Raw genomic sequence first — 14,161 nt, 5'->3', positions numbered from 1 at the left:
ATGAGTCATGGTATGTGATGAGGTAACACAGTGGGAGCCTGAGACGAGCGGGGTCCCACAGGGGTCAGTCCTAGGACCAGTGCTATTTTTGGTATATGCAAATCACATGATGGAAAGGATAGACTCTGAAGTGTCCCTGTTTGCAGATGATGTGAAGTTAATGAGGAGAATTAAATCAGATGAGGATCAGGCAGGACTACAAAGAGACCTGGACAGGCTGGACACCTGGTCCAGCAACTGGCTTCTCGAATTCAACCCCACCAAATGCAAGGTCATGAAGACTGGGGAAGGGCAAAGAAGACCGCAGACAGAGTATAGGCTAGGTGGACAAAGACTGCAAACCTCATTCAAGGAGAAAGATCTTGGGGTGACCATAATACCGAGCACGTCTCCGGAGGCACACATCAACCAGATAACTGCTGCAGCACATGGGCACTCATCAAACCTGCGAATAGTGTTCCGATACCTTAGTAAGGAATCGTTCAAGACACTGTACACTGTATATGCCAGGCCCATACTGGAGTATGCAGCACAGGTTTGGAACTCACACCTGGTCAAGCACATCAAGAAATTAGAGAAAGTACAAAGGTTTGCAGCATGGCTAATTCCAGAGCTCAGGGGAATGTCCTACGAAGAAAGGTTGAGGGGAATTGGGCTGACAACACTGGAGGACAGGAGGCTCAGGGAAGACGTGATAACGACATACAAAATACTGCGTGGAATAGATAAGGTGGACAGAGACAGGATGTTACAGAGAGGGGACACTGAAACAAGGGGTCATAATTGGAAGCTGAAGACTCAGATGAGTCACAGGGAAGTTAGGAAGTATTTCTTCTTTCAGAGTCGTCAGGAAGCAGAATAGCCTAGCAAGTGATGTAGTGGAGGCAGGAACCATACACAGCTTTAAGATGAAGTATGACAAAGCTCAGGAGCAGAAAGTGAGGACCTAGTAGCGATCAGTGAAGAGGCGGGGCCAGGAGCTGAGTCTCGACCCCTGCAACCATAATTAGGTGAGTACACAATAAATGCAGGAAAGTACCAAGAATGCACAACATAGCCTTGAACCAGATCAAGTTAAAATTCGCACATCTCCTTCTGTTGTTGTGTTTACCTGGAATTTACTTGGAGAGGGTTTCTACAGGTAAACACAATGACAGAGGGAGACGTGCAAATTTGTGTGTGCATATACAGTACAACGAAGCACATAATCACTGTATGTGTGTGAATGTGTATTAGTATTTTTGTTTGATATTCATGTAGATATAGTGTAGTATATAAATACATATAAAATATGTCAAATAAGAGAAAAGTTTGGAATTTTAATGTTGACAATCTCTCTAAACTGAAATGCTTTGAGCATGGAAGGGTTTCCAAAAACTTTAATTAAGAATATTCTCTGAAAATTTGGAATTTTCAAATACAGCACTGTAGATGGAGGCCTAGCCTGAGACTATGCTGAGGGTGCGGTGACCCTCTGAACACACTCCAGTTAGAGTAAAAGCACACAAATTTTACTTATTAGTTTATTCACTACCTAAATCGAATACAGCATGGAATCAAGAGAACAATTCTTCCTACATAGAATTACTGATCATAAACAAGATCATACCCATTTCAGATAATCTGTAAAATCATAAATTGCAATAAAAATTATTTAGAATTTGTTAAGTATTTAATATTATATTTACTAAGTATAGTACTGTACTTACAAAATTTTCTGTAATATCATCAGTCATTTTTCTTTTGGGAGTCACCAGATATTTGTCCATTGCCACATTCACAGACTTGACCTGAAATAATTGAATTATTAAAGCTAATACTGTAGCAGTTGTACAGTAAACGCTTAATTTAACAGATTAATAGGGGAGGAGTGGGTCGCCAGTATTGGGGATTGTGGTGAACAGAGATAAGATTGTTTTCCATGACTGTAATAATAATAATAATGGACAATTCTGAAACTAATGAGCTTGTCTGTTATTTCCTAATTGACCCAGCAAATTTTGTCCCATATTTCCAAGGCCTGTTAAGGTTTTATGTATACATACAATAAAACTTTTAGCAATATTATGTTAAAAAAAACTTGAAAGACAATGAGAATACAATATCAGCATTTTAAAAAATCTGTTACTACCGTACTCCTTTATGAATAAAAATAAAAGAAATTAATTCCAGGTTGCTGAACAACACACACTTTCTATGATTAGTAGAGATCGGTATGTACTATATTCTCAACAACTCTCCCACTTTAGCTCTCATCTCCATACTCTTTAGTTTCACCTTTATACCATGTAATATTTACTACAATTATTTTTAAAATTTTCAAAAGATGGTTGCAAATACCAACACTCTCTCTACCATTCTCTGTTAAGCAATATCTCCTCTTGTCTTTATATTAATGTGAATAGAGATACACATGAACTGTGTTACTGCATCTGCGCTTTCCTGGCATTGGCACTGTGTTCAATAAAATGCATAGAATTTTTGTTAATTTTGGCGAGTAATCAATCCCATACTTATAACCATTCCATCCTTGCAAAATGATCCTCAGTCAGGCTTCCTTGGTAACTGCCTGGTTAATCAGGTTACTGTTGTTAGCAGCCTGCAGGCCTATATAGCCATCACATCACAGACTGGTAAACAAATGGAATGAATTAAAAGAGGAAGCTGAAAGTGCTACAGGCATTGGAAATTTAAAAAAAAAAACCTTATAGGATTAAGAGTTTAATGAAGACTGGACACCATAATCACAGCTCTGCTTTTGTAACTACAAACAATTAATTCCTTTTCTACCAAGTACTGTAATTACATTCTGGCTGATATGGAACTTGATGAAGGCAGCAGTATACTTTCCTCTTGAAAGCTTCTTTATTCTAGCAACATTTATGATATCTGCTGGCAACAGGTTGCACAGCCATGGACCATGGAGGTTGACACAGTGTTCTCTGATTGTCAGTCGTACCCCTCCTCTTTGCTAGGTTTATTCACCACTCCCTGTCACATCTCTGCCGTCAGTAAGTTTCTGTGGTACTGTGTAGATTGTAGACCTAACCCTTAAGTATTCTTCATGTGTGTATTACCATATGTCTCTTCTCAGTTCCAGAAAATACAATCCAAGCGGTCCAAGGAATTCATAATAGTACAGCAAGAGAATGTGTGCCTCACTCTGTGGGTTGAGTTTGACCCCACATTATTCAAAAGGGACATGTCTTGTCTGATTGTACTTTGTTTTTGGTAATATATAATATTAATTTCCTTACCTCCTCAAGTCATTACTATTGCATCTGTGAATGCAGCCCTAAACCTGTAGGGGGTTAAACAGTACCTGGGGATATGGAAGGCATTCAGGTTCAACCCATGGAATGGGAAGTCAGGTCCAATTCTTTGGTTACATCCTCCATGGTTAGTTCAGCTCATCAAAGTTCATTTAGCTACTGGAAGTTGATTCCAATTTACTTAAGGATATTTTTGCAAGCGCTCTACAGGACTTTTATTTCAAGTACTCAAAAGTAATTATAAGCATAAACCATGGGGAAATGCTAAACCTGCAAGGGTCATAAAACTCACAGGGAATGAGATCATCTTTGATCCGAGGAAGGGGAGGTAACGCCAATTTCTTGAATCAAGAGCCCTTCACTAATATCAAGGCATATCCTTAGAAGGGATACTGTAATAAATGACGTAAATTTAGCCCAAAACTTAATCTAAGTATTATATATGAATCAATTTAAAGTTTATGAATAAAATTCATTTATGTGTAAAATCTCTATAGGTTATTATACATAATCAAGAGGAAGCGCTAAACCTACCAGGGTCATACAACGCTCTCTATTATGTTAACCTAAATAAACAAACATAACACGTTGCTACTTAGACCTGTGTCAGATCTTGCCAACATATTTCATAATTTGATTTTACTCAGACAGTAATTATAAAATACAATAAACTGGACAGTCAGGTTATATTATTAATAATAAGCAAGCACAATGTCGTGCTATGATAACAACTACACATTGACATAGCTGTTACTTTTCCTGTTGCTTATTAAGAGGAGCGGCCAAAACTGCCACTCGTGTTTCGGGTGGTTCAGCTCGCCTTTTCAAACAACAGCAGCCACTCCTATGTCAGAGGCGTAGCCAAGTATGTATTCTACAAGGTGGCATCGAGGTTTCCTCCAGAAGGTGCGTACTTACGGGAAAAATTCAATCTGAATATAATAGACACGCTGCCCTCATTTGTTTACATCGTTCAGCTGTGGCTGGCAGCAGCGTTCATGCTCCAGCGAAATAACCGCAACTACTAATAACTTTGTATAAATTAATTAAAGCACCTACAATATATGTTCACTGTATATGAATGTCTTGAGTATATGATAGAAACCTGCTCTATCATCCTTTGTTATACTGTTGCAAATTCGGAGTTGATATCCCAAATGTCCGCCCCTCCCTTGTGATATTTGATATTTAACATTGTTATCATCCTAAATTGAAATGTTTTAATTAATTAACTCCACTCTCCTTTCTTACGTCTAGAATTATATAAGTCTTATATAAGAATATACTTAGAAACATACATATATTTATCAGTTAACCGCTTCTGAAATTGCAAGTTTATTGCGCTATTCTTACCTTTACAATCATCAATATGTATATATAAATACTTCTATATATAAGTATTCAGCAACAAATATTGTTATATACATGCTTCTAAAGTTTACTAATAGCATGAAATAAGATGGATCTGAAGTGTTGTTATTGAGGTAGTTTAACTGACCTTATGTGACTACATAACATGCAAACTATTTAAGGTATAATTGTAATTTTTGATTTAATTGTTGTATGATGGTGTGTGAGAGTGATGATTGGAGTATATAAGAGAGTGCAGACCTGCCTGGTGCATGCACTCTCATCTCTTGACTCAACAATCATTACTTTGATGGTTGTTATGAACATAGTGCTTGTTATAATATAATAAAATGTTAAATAAGTCAGGACACTCGCTGCAGCAGATTCATTTTTTTTTTTGCTGGTAGACAAAAGTGGAAGCATCTATTTTATATATGTATTTTATAATTATTAATAGAGTTTGGAAAGGCAAATGTATACTTATCCTGATAATTTTCCTCAAAGGTGAGTTCTTGATGCCGGTGAGGAGGGAGGGGTCTTGATCCAAGGAGTTGGATCTGAGCTCCCCTTCCTTGGATCAAGCAAGACTTCCAAACATTACCTCAGTCGCCGTATGACCAGTGCGGGTTTAGCGCTTCCCCTTAAATATAATAAAAACATGATTAACAATATGCTGTAATTTTTTTCATAGTCCAGTAAAATAAAAATAAAACAGCCAAGAAGGCAAGTGTCTTAAAATAATTGTAAATGAATCGCCATTAAAAATACTTCTTAATGATTATCTTTTTTTTTTCTTGGGTATTGTGTTTCATAAACTAAAAACACCATTAGTAGAATAAGTATTATTATAAGTAATTTTTAAAGGACTAACAGAAATAAAGTAATGTAAAAAACTGTAATTCTAAGAATACATTGTTGAGTCTTGAACGTGATGATGAAAGTGACAAAAAAAAAAATTTAGTAACAACAAACATCAGGTGAGTGAGTGATGGTGTAGTGGCACTTATAACCTGGTTGGTGCCATCACCTGCCTCACCCAGGCACTACTCAACCTTCACATGGACCACATAACACACCAGACCAGAACCTGATGCTTTTATTGGCCATTATCACTCCAAAACTGGGTAAGATACACACACGTGGGTGGGTGGAGCCAGACGGGGAACCATGTAGCGCTTTTTTTTTTTTTTTTTATTAAATGTGAATGAAAGCTCTCACCAGAAATTGAGTGATACATACTATGACTGTCTTTCGATGTGCTCTTCATTTTTATATGTACTCGTTCAATCTCGTTTAAGAAAAATATGTTCTGTGTAGAGGAGCCTGATAACAGCTGACTAAGTCATTTTTTATTTTTTTTTGGTTATCCTAGGTAATTTATAAGTGTTATTATTATCTATGACAGTTGTAACCCGCGAAAGATTGTTTAAAACCTCAGAAGATTGTGTTATTGTGCCTGAATCAACTTAACCTGTATTGTACCTGTTTTAATGCTAAAATTTTCCTAGAATCACTGCAGCTGAGGAACGTTGTTAGTGTTAAGTAACACTTATGATGATTCATTGATAATTTAGTAGTAATGTGTATGATATTTGTGGTCTTCTCAAATTACTGAAACCTTTGTTTCAAGAGAATTTGCAAGTTAAATAATGTTAATAAAACTTGGCAGGGCAGGAGACATATTAGAGCTTAATTGATACAGGTCATTTATGGCTCATATAGAGCCAGTAATATATTGCTAGAAATGCCTCAAAGTTCTAAATATGACTGTACTTGCTTGGGTTCTCCTTTTGTATTTGCTGGAGCAAAAAAGAGCTAGAAATACATGATAGTACAGTATACATGTGAAAGGTGCTTGAGGGCACACTGCCATAGCAACATATTGGAGTGAGAGATATGGGAGACTACATGAAATAAACTCGGTTAAAAACTGAGGTGCCTTGGGTACAATAAAAGAACATTGTATCAACATCCATAGGCCCAGACTGTTTAGCACACTACCACAAGATATTGGAAACATTGCCAGAACAAGTGTAGAAATTTTCAAGAGAAATTGGAAGTATACCTCTGCCAACTGCCAGATAAACCAGGCTGAGATGGATATGTGGGCCACTGGCAGTAACAACCTGATTGATCAGGAAAACAATAAACAAACCTGGCCCAGGGCTGAGCTGTGAAGAGTAGGAGAACTCTCAAAAAGCCTTCAAAGGTAAGCTTTTTCTGGAAAAGCTATAACACATTATTAAATTTATAGATGGAGTGGCAAAGGAAGGAATATAATCTTGTAAAATCTATTCACATTCTTTAAGAAGAGCAGTTTCCCTTTATAGTTATTGTATTCATTTTTTGCTTTCACAAATTGTTTTAAATAATTATTAAGCTGAGATTTGGACTTGTTAAAGCTGCTGGATTGGGGAGGGTAGGGGGTGGATTCCAGATAGTAAGTTTGCTTCATACCAGTTTGAACTAAGCCTATATTAAGGAAAAACATTTGAATATTAAGGTATCAATCAAATAAGGAAAGTCACCAATTTTCTTTAGGGGTGCCACATTCTTTATTAAATGTAGACAATTTGTACAAAGCAAATTCTTTATTTTTGCATATTTGTAAAGGAATAAACCATTTTTAATATGAGTGAGTACTGCACTCACTATTGAAAGATTTTTGTATTCACAGGAAACTCAACCCTCATAGACAATGGCAAATCTTCTTAAAGGAACAGTGGCTCCAACATTCATTAAAAATGGTAGTAAATCTATCAAGCCAAAGCAAGAGGAACTCTTAAAAAGCCATGAAAATGATGCAGAAAAACTGATCACTCAAAGAGCAGAAGTAGAGTCATTACTGTCAGAGCTGGTGAACACAGTTGGTGCTGTTCTTACATCAAGACCAACACAGGTTTGGCAGGTAATACTACACCCTATTATCTCTCGGCAATTTTCTTTCATGTGATAAACTATTAGTGATTGATTGCAGTTAAGCAAGCAGAGGTATTCTTGTGGTATATAGTTCTTATTAGTGACCAACAAGCTGTTTTACATCAAGACAGTTGGGATACTGACCATACTCCATCACTCAGTTGTAGGAAACAGTACTTGCAGATCTATGCATTGTCCACTGGACAACTGCATGCTTATTTTCTGGTGAAATTTCTGGTATCACTCTGCAAGAATTGCCAAGTCTTAAACATTTAGCTAATTGTCCTGCTCACCAGAGATCATGTTAGTATAATTTCAGACACCTTAGATACCTTGACATGCTTGCTCTGTTAGCCTTTTAATGCAAATTCTCTCTATGAATTCTTAACTGACACAGTTGTGTTATATCCACTGTGAAACATTTCCCTTTTCTGTTTTTTTCTTGCTTCTGCCCTAATCTAAACACCACCACCTCTTCCTCTACCATCTTTCACCCTTGCTGTGCAACTCTTAAAGGCCCACACATGTTTAGTGCTTTCTATGAATGTACTGTAATAATACATTAAATGGTTATAACTATGACCATAATATTTAAAGAGGTGGTCTGGTAAGCCAGTGGAAGGTCTTTTGAGATGACCAGAAGCTTCAATGGCGGGTTATCATCCGACTAAGACGCGCATCGGGAAACATTTGTCCTGATTACTGAAGAGCCATTTTTTTTTTTTTTTTTTTTTTTTTTTTATTTATTTTTTTTTTTTTTTTTTTTTTAACATGTCAGCCATTTCCCACTGAGGTAAGGTGACCCAGAAAGAAAGAAAATGCTTTCATCATCATTCAATACTTTCACCATCACTCATGCATAATCACTGTCTTTGCAGAGGCACTCAGATACAAGTTTAGACGTCCCTCCAAACTGGCAATATCCAAAACCCCTCCTTTAACCCTTTCAGGGTCGGCAGGTCCTCTCCTAAACTTGTTCTCAGGGTCGGAAATTTTTCGAAAAAAAAAAAAATTCTCATGAAATGATAGAGAATGTTTTCCTGATCATAATGACACCAAAAGTATGAAATTTAATGGAAAACTTACAGAATTATGCTCTCACGAAGTTAGCAGTCTCAGTGTTGTTTATGCATTGGCGATTTCGCCCACTTTGAGCCCTATTTTCGGCCAATTCCAGTGTACCAGTCGACAAAAATCATAACTATGTATTTCGCTAGAACTTCATTTTTTTGTCAAATGAGTACAAGAAACCACCCATTTAGTGATTTCAATTATCCAATAAAGTAGTCAGAAATTGGCAATTTTGCCAGTTTCACACAAATTTCAAAAGATGCCAATTTTCAAATAGGGTCCAGAATAAACAAGAGAGACATTTCTGGCACTAAAATAACATTTCCTCTGTTCATTTGTCACGTCTCCAGGTCCCTCTTAAATTTCTTTTGCTATCCACTTTGAATTTTTATTCTCACAAAAAAAATGGAAGATTTACTGTTATGCAGACTACTGCATTAGTGTGGAAATGGTATAAATAATATCAGCACACTTGTGAAAGAATATTAGACTCGCCAGTTGATATGTATTGGATGCATGGCATGATTTGTTTACTTTTGAACTTTGGCAAAAATCGAACATTTCTACTATTTTGAGCTCAATTTCAAGGTACTTTTCATTGTGAAACTAATCAAAATCATCTCAATTTCTGTAATATGTTTTCCATTCTATAAAATGAGACCAGGAAAACTAGAATACAATCATAAATACCATACAAAAATACACTGCAAAATCACTGTTTTAAATAAAAAACATGGTCGGAGTTTTTTTTCTCATTATGCACTGTGTGCTGCAGGATTTTTTTTTATACTGTGCACACTGACCCCACAGACCCATTCTTTCATATGTAGGCCTACCAGCTTTCGCTAGATTTGAAGGCACAAGAATTTACGTGTACTAGTATGACACCGACCCTGGCGTGCAAGCCGTACTAGTACAGCACCAACCCTGAAAGGGCTAAAGTGCAGGCATTGTACTTATCATTTCCAGGACTCAAGTCTGGCTAACTGGTTTCCCTGAATCCCTTCACAAAATATTACCCAGCTCACACTCCAACAGCTCGTCAGGTCCCAAAAACCATTCGTCTCCATTCACTCCTTATCTAACTTTATCTAACCTGTAATAATATGCTTTTGGTATCCTGTTTTTAGTGTTCAGTCTCTTGAGCAAAGAGCCTCAGTTTTTGGCTGAAATAAACAGTGAAACCTCGGTTTTCATATGCCCTAGTTTGTATTTAAAACTATAGTTATTCTCTATAAAATGTATTTTTTGTTAATATTTTTGGGTGTCTGGAATGGATTAATTGGATTTACATTATTTCTTATGGGAAATATTAACAAAAAATACATTTTATAGAGAATAACTATAGTTTTACATACTAATTACATACAAATTCTTTTGTTGCCGCCTTTTTCATTTGATCTGTTTAAGGGTTTATTCACACAACTCGTAAATAAAATAGTAAAATTCTCCCTCACCATCTTTTTCTATTTCCTTTTGCAGCTCTAGAGTATTCCATCCCACTTGTACCTCCCTATCCCCCCTCAGCTCTTTATGCGTCTCCATATTATCTCCACCCCTAGTTTTAGCCCCTCGGTTCCCCTTTCATCTCCAGGCTATTCTTTCCCATCTTACCCTCTCTGCTTCCCTCTCCACACTGTGTACTTTAAAACCTATTCCACCCACCATTCTTAACGCCTCAGTTTCCGTACAACTCCCTGCCACTCTTGCACACCACGGGAAGCTTCAGCCATGTAAATATCTACAGCAGTACTTGATGCTGATGGTAAAAACATATTGTTTATATAAAAAAAATTCTTTAATTAAAATACATTTTCTTTACAGATATATGGAGGGTTTCAGCGTGTATATGAAACTGTAAAAAATATTTTTTGCCATGGTTGCAAACATACAGATGTGCTGGTGAGTTTATAAAATTTTTTTTTTATTAGTCTTACTGCCATAAATTATTAAATTGTTAGTTTTTAAGCTCTGTAGTAACACATTGATTGCAATTCTATAGATCCTCAATGTATGTTCCTTCCTGAGTGCTGATATGCATTCAGGAAAATTATACTGTACAGAAGTTTCGCTCCTGGAAATATTTTTCTTTGGTCTTTTTTTTTAAATACAGTGGACCCCCGGTTCACGTTATTAATCCGTTCCTGAGAGCTCATTGTAAAGCAAAATTATCGGAAAGCGAATCAATTTTTCCCATAAGAAATAATGGAAATCAAATTAATCCATGCAAGACACCCAAAAGTATGAAAACAAAAAACTTTTACCACATGAAATATTAAGTTTAATGCAATAGAATAATTACAATAACAATAATAACAATAGAATAATCACAATAGAATAATTGACACTTACCTTTAATGAAGATCTGGTGATGATTGATGGGATGGGAGGAGGGGAGAGTGTCGAAGTTTTTAATGTTTAGAAGGGGAATCCCCCTCCATTAGGACTTGAGGTAGCAAGTCCTTTTCTGGGGTTACTTCCCTTCTTCTTTTAATGCCACTAGGACCAGCTTGAGAGTCGCTGGACTTGTGTTGCACAACATATCTGTCCATAGAGGCCTGTACCTCTCATTCCTTTATGACTTTCCTGAAGTGGTTCACAACATTGTCAGTGTAATAGTCACCAGCACGGCTTGCAATAGCTGTGTTAGGGTGATTTTTATCCATAAAGGTTTGCAGTTCAACCCACTGTGCACACATTTCCTTAATTTTTGAAGTAGGCACAATGGATTCCACAACTGGCATAGGCTTCTCAGGGTTAGCCCCAAACCCTTCAAAATCTTTCTTAATTTCCATACTAATTCTCACCCTTTTTTACCACAGGGTTGGCACTAAAAGTATTCTTGGGGCCCTTGGTGACTTATTTTGCAGAAATAAGCACCAAAAACAATGATAATATGGAATGTACCGAATGTATCCTTAGATGCGCGCACACTGGCTGGCTTGTAAACACTGGCACATATGGGGCAGTTCAGGCCACACGTGGACACGTCTTGTACGAATTGTATCGCAAACCGGGTTTTGTAACGGGAACCGAGGCAAATTTTTTGCGATATAATGCTTCGGATACCGGATTTATCGGATACCGATGACTTAGCGAACCGGGGGTCCACTGTATTTTAAGCTCCACTGGAGTTCTTTGCTTACTGCCTTAAGGGACTAAAATACGTCTTTCATCGATAGGTTAAAAACTCAGCTTTATGGAAATTGCTATTTCAAAATTTCCAATCTGATGTACATTTTTTTTTTTTAACAAGTCGGCCATCTCCCACTGAGGCAGGGTGACCCAAAAAGAAAGAAAATCCCCCCCAAAAAAATACTTTTATCATTCAACACTTTCACCTCACTCACACATAATCACTGTTTTTGCAGAGATGCTCGGAATACAACAGTTTAGAAGTATATATGTATAAAGATACACAACATATCCCTCCAAACTGCCAATATCCTAAACCCTTCCTTTAAAGTGCAGGCATTGTACTTCCCATTTCGAGGATTCAAGTCCGGTTTCCCTGAATCCCTTCACTAAATATTACCCTGCTCACACTCCAACAGTTTGTCAGGTCCCAAATACCATCTGTCTCCATTCACTCCTATCTAACATGCTCACGCAAGCTTGCTGGAAGTCCAAGCCCCTCGCCCACAAAACCTTCACCCCCTCCCTCCAACCTTTTCGAGGGCGACCCCTACAGATTTATATGCTCTCCATGTCATTCTACTTTGATCCATTTTCTCTAAATGACCAAACCACTTCAACAACCCCTCTTCAGCGCTCTGACTGATACTTTTATTAACTCCACACCTCCTAATTTCCACACTCCGAATTTTCTGCATAATATTTACACCACACATTGCCCTTAGACAGGACATCTCCACTGCCTCCAACTGCATCCTCGCTGCAGCATTTACAACCCAAGCTTCTATACTTTCTATACTTCTATACTTTCATACATTCCCTTCTTTGCCTCCATAGATAACATTTTTTGTCTCCACATATACCTCAATGCACCACTCACATTTTTTCCTTCATCAATTCTATGATTAACCTCATCCTTCATAAATCCATCTGCTGAAACGTCAACTCCCAAATATCTGAAAACATTCACTTCATCCGTACTCCTCCTCTCCAATTCGATATCAAATTTTTCTTTATCTAAATCATTTGATATCCTCATCACCTTACTCTTTTCTATGTTCACTTTCAACTTTCTACCTTTACACACACTTCCAAATTTGTCCACTATCCTTTGCAATTTTTCTTTAGAATCTCCCATAAGCACAGTATCATCAGCAAAAAGTAACTGTCACTTCCCATTTTGTATTTCATTCCCCACAATTTAATCCCACCACTCTCCCGAACACCCTAGCATTTACTTCTTTTACAACCCCTTCTGTAAATATATTAAACAACCGTGGTGACATTACACATCCCTGTCTAAGACCTACTTTTACCGGGAAGTAGTCTCCCTCTGTTCTACACACCCTAACCTGAACCTCACTATCTTCATAAAAACTCTTTACAGCATTTAGTAACTTACCACCTATTCCATATACTGTACTTGTAACATCTACCACATTGCTCCCCTATCCACTCTATCATATGCATTTTCTAAATCCATAAATGCAATAAAAACTTCCCTACCTTTATCTAAATACTGTTCACATAAATGCTTCAATGTAAACACTTGATCTACACATCCCCTACCCACTCTGAAACCTCCTTGCTCATCCACAATTCTACATTCTGTCTTGCCTCTAATTCTTTCAATAATAACCCTGAGTTTCATGAGACCTGCGCTTCGTAAATTTCGACTTTTGGCAACTTTTTCGTCAGAATATAGCCTCAAGTTTCATGATTTGCCTTAACATTCGGCGTTCGTGTTGAATGCCTCTGAGCGGCCTCCCAGCAGCTGCGCACACATAATGGCTCCCACACATACCATTCAGAGTCAGTGTGTCATTCTTTCTCGGCAAGTGACCATCACCCCACGCGTTCATACAATAAATTTCGTAATAATCCATTGTTTTTGGTTTGCAACTGCTAAATAAGCCACCATGGCCAAAAGAGAGCTCCTAGTGCCAGCCCTTTGACAAAGAAGGCGAGAAACACAATAGAATTCAAGAAAGAACACACCAGCCTGGGTACTTCCCCACACACACGATTTGATTTGAGTAGGACTTGCACATGAGTGAATAGAATTATCAAAGCTTATTGCTTGGGGAGCATTGAAAATTGGGTTGGGCAAACATTCTGTTAGTGGGATGGTTTATGAAAGGCCTGCCTAGTATGGACCAACAAGTCTGCTGCAGTGTTCCTGCTTTCTTATGTTCCATACACCAACAAGTCTTCAATAAAGGCAAGTGTGATATTGTTTTATACTTGATTTCCTCATTCTTTTCTATATGTATATCAATATTTAATCTATATAAAAAAAATTTTGTTAATACTTTTGGGTGTCTGGAATGGATTAATTGGATTTACATTATTTCTTGTGGGGAAAATGGTTTCAAGTTTCGTGAATTTCGACTTTATGCAGACTCTCTGGAATG

General features: G+C 37.3%; 2 protein-coding genes across 4 annotated transcripts in view; one reads left to right on the top strand and one right to left on the bottom strand.

Moving 5' to 3' along the window:
- Nucleotides 1-4,375, bottom strand: part of LOC128686022 (ADP-ribose glycohydrolase OARD1-like) — a 33,421-nt gene extending 29,046 nt beyond the window's left edge. Inside the window, exons 1-2 of one of the 2 annotated variants that reach the window (XM_070083234.1) lie at nucleotides 4,191-4,375; nucleotides 1,710-1,790 (exon numbers count right to left, since the gene is read on the bottom strand). In XM_070083234.1, coding sequence (XP_069939335.1) covers nucleotides 1,710-1,769 — 60 coding nt within the window. In that variant the 5' untranslated portion in view covers nucleotides 1,770-1,790; nucleotides 4,191-4,375. Of the gene's footprint in view, nucleotides 1-1,709; nucleotides 1,791-4,026; nucleotides 4,161-4,190 lie in introns of those variants that run through there. The other variant, XM_070083235.1, reaches the window with a different exon arrangement.
- A 1,192-nt stretch (nucleotides 4,376-5,567) lies between these two features.
- Nucleotides 5,568-14,161, top strand: part of Rubicon (run domain Beclin-1-interacting and cysteine-rich domain-containing protein rubicon) — a 45,810-nt gene continuing 37,216 nt past the window's right edge. Inside the window, exons 1-4 of one of the 2 annotated variants that reach the window (XM_053773096.2) lie at nucleotides 5,568-5,746; nucleotides 6,601-6,831; nucleotides 7,300-7,530; nucleotides 10,437-10,514. In XM_053773096.2, coding sequence (XP_053629071.1) covers nucleotides 7,321-7,530; nucleotides 10,437-10,514 — 288 coding nt within the window. In that variant the 5' untranslated portion in view covers nucleotides 5,568-5,746; nucleotides 6,601-6,831; nucleotides 7,300-7,320. The remainder of the gene's footprint in view (nucleotides 5,747-6,600; nucleotides 6,832-7,299; nucleotides 7,531-10,436; nucleotides 10,515-14,161) is intronic. The other variant, XM_053773095.2, reaches the window with a different exon arrangement.

This window comes from Cherax quadricarinatus, chromosome 9, assembly GCF_038502225.1.
Source record: "Cherax quadricarinatus isolate ZL_2023a chromosome 9, ASM3850222v1, whole genome shotgun sequence".
In the NCBI taxonomy this organism is placed as follows: domain Eukaryota; kingdom Metazoa; phylum Arthropoda; class Malacostraca; order Decapoda; family Parastacidae; genus Cherax; species Cherax quadricarinatus.
The sequence above is the reverse complement of the archived record's forward strand: the minus strand, read 5'-3'. Positions and strand labels throughout refer to the sequence as shown.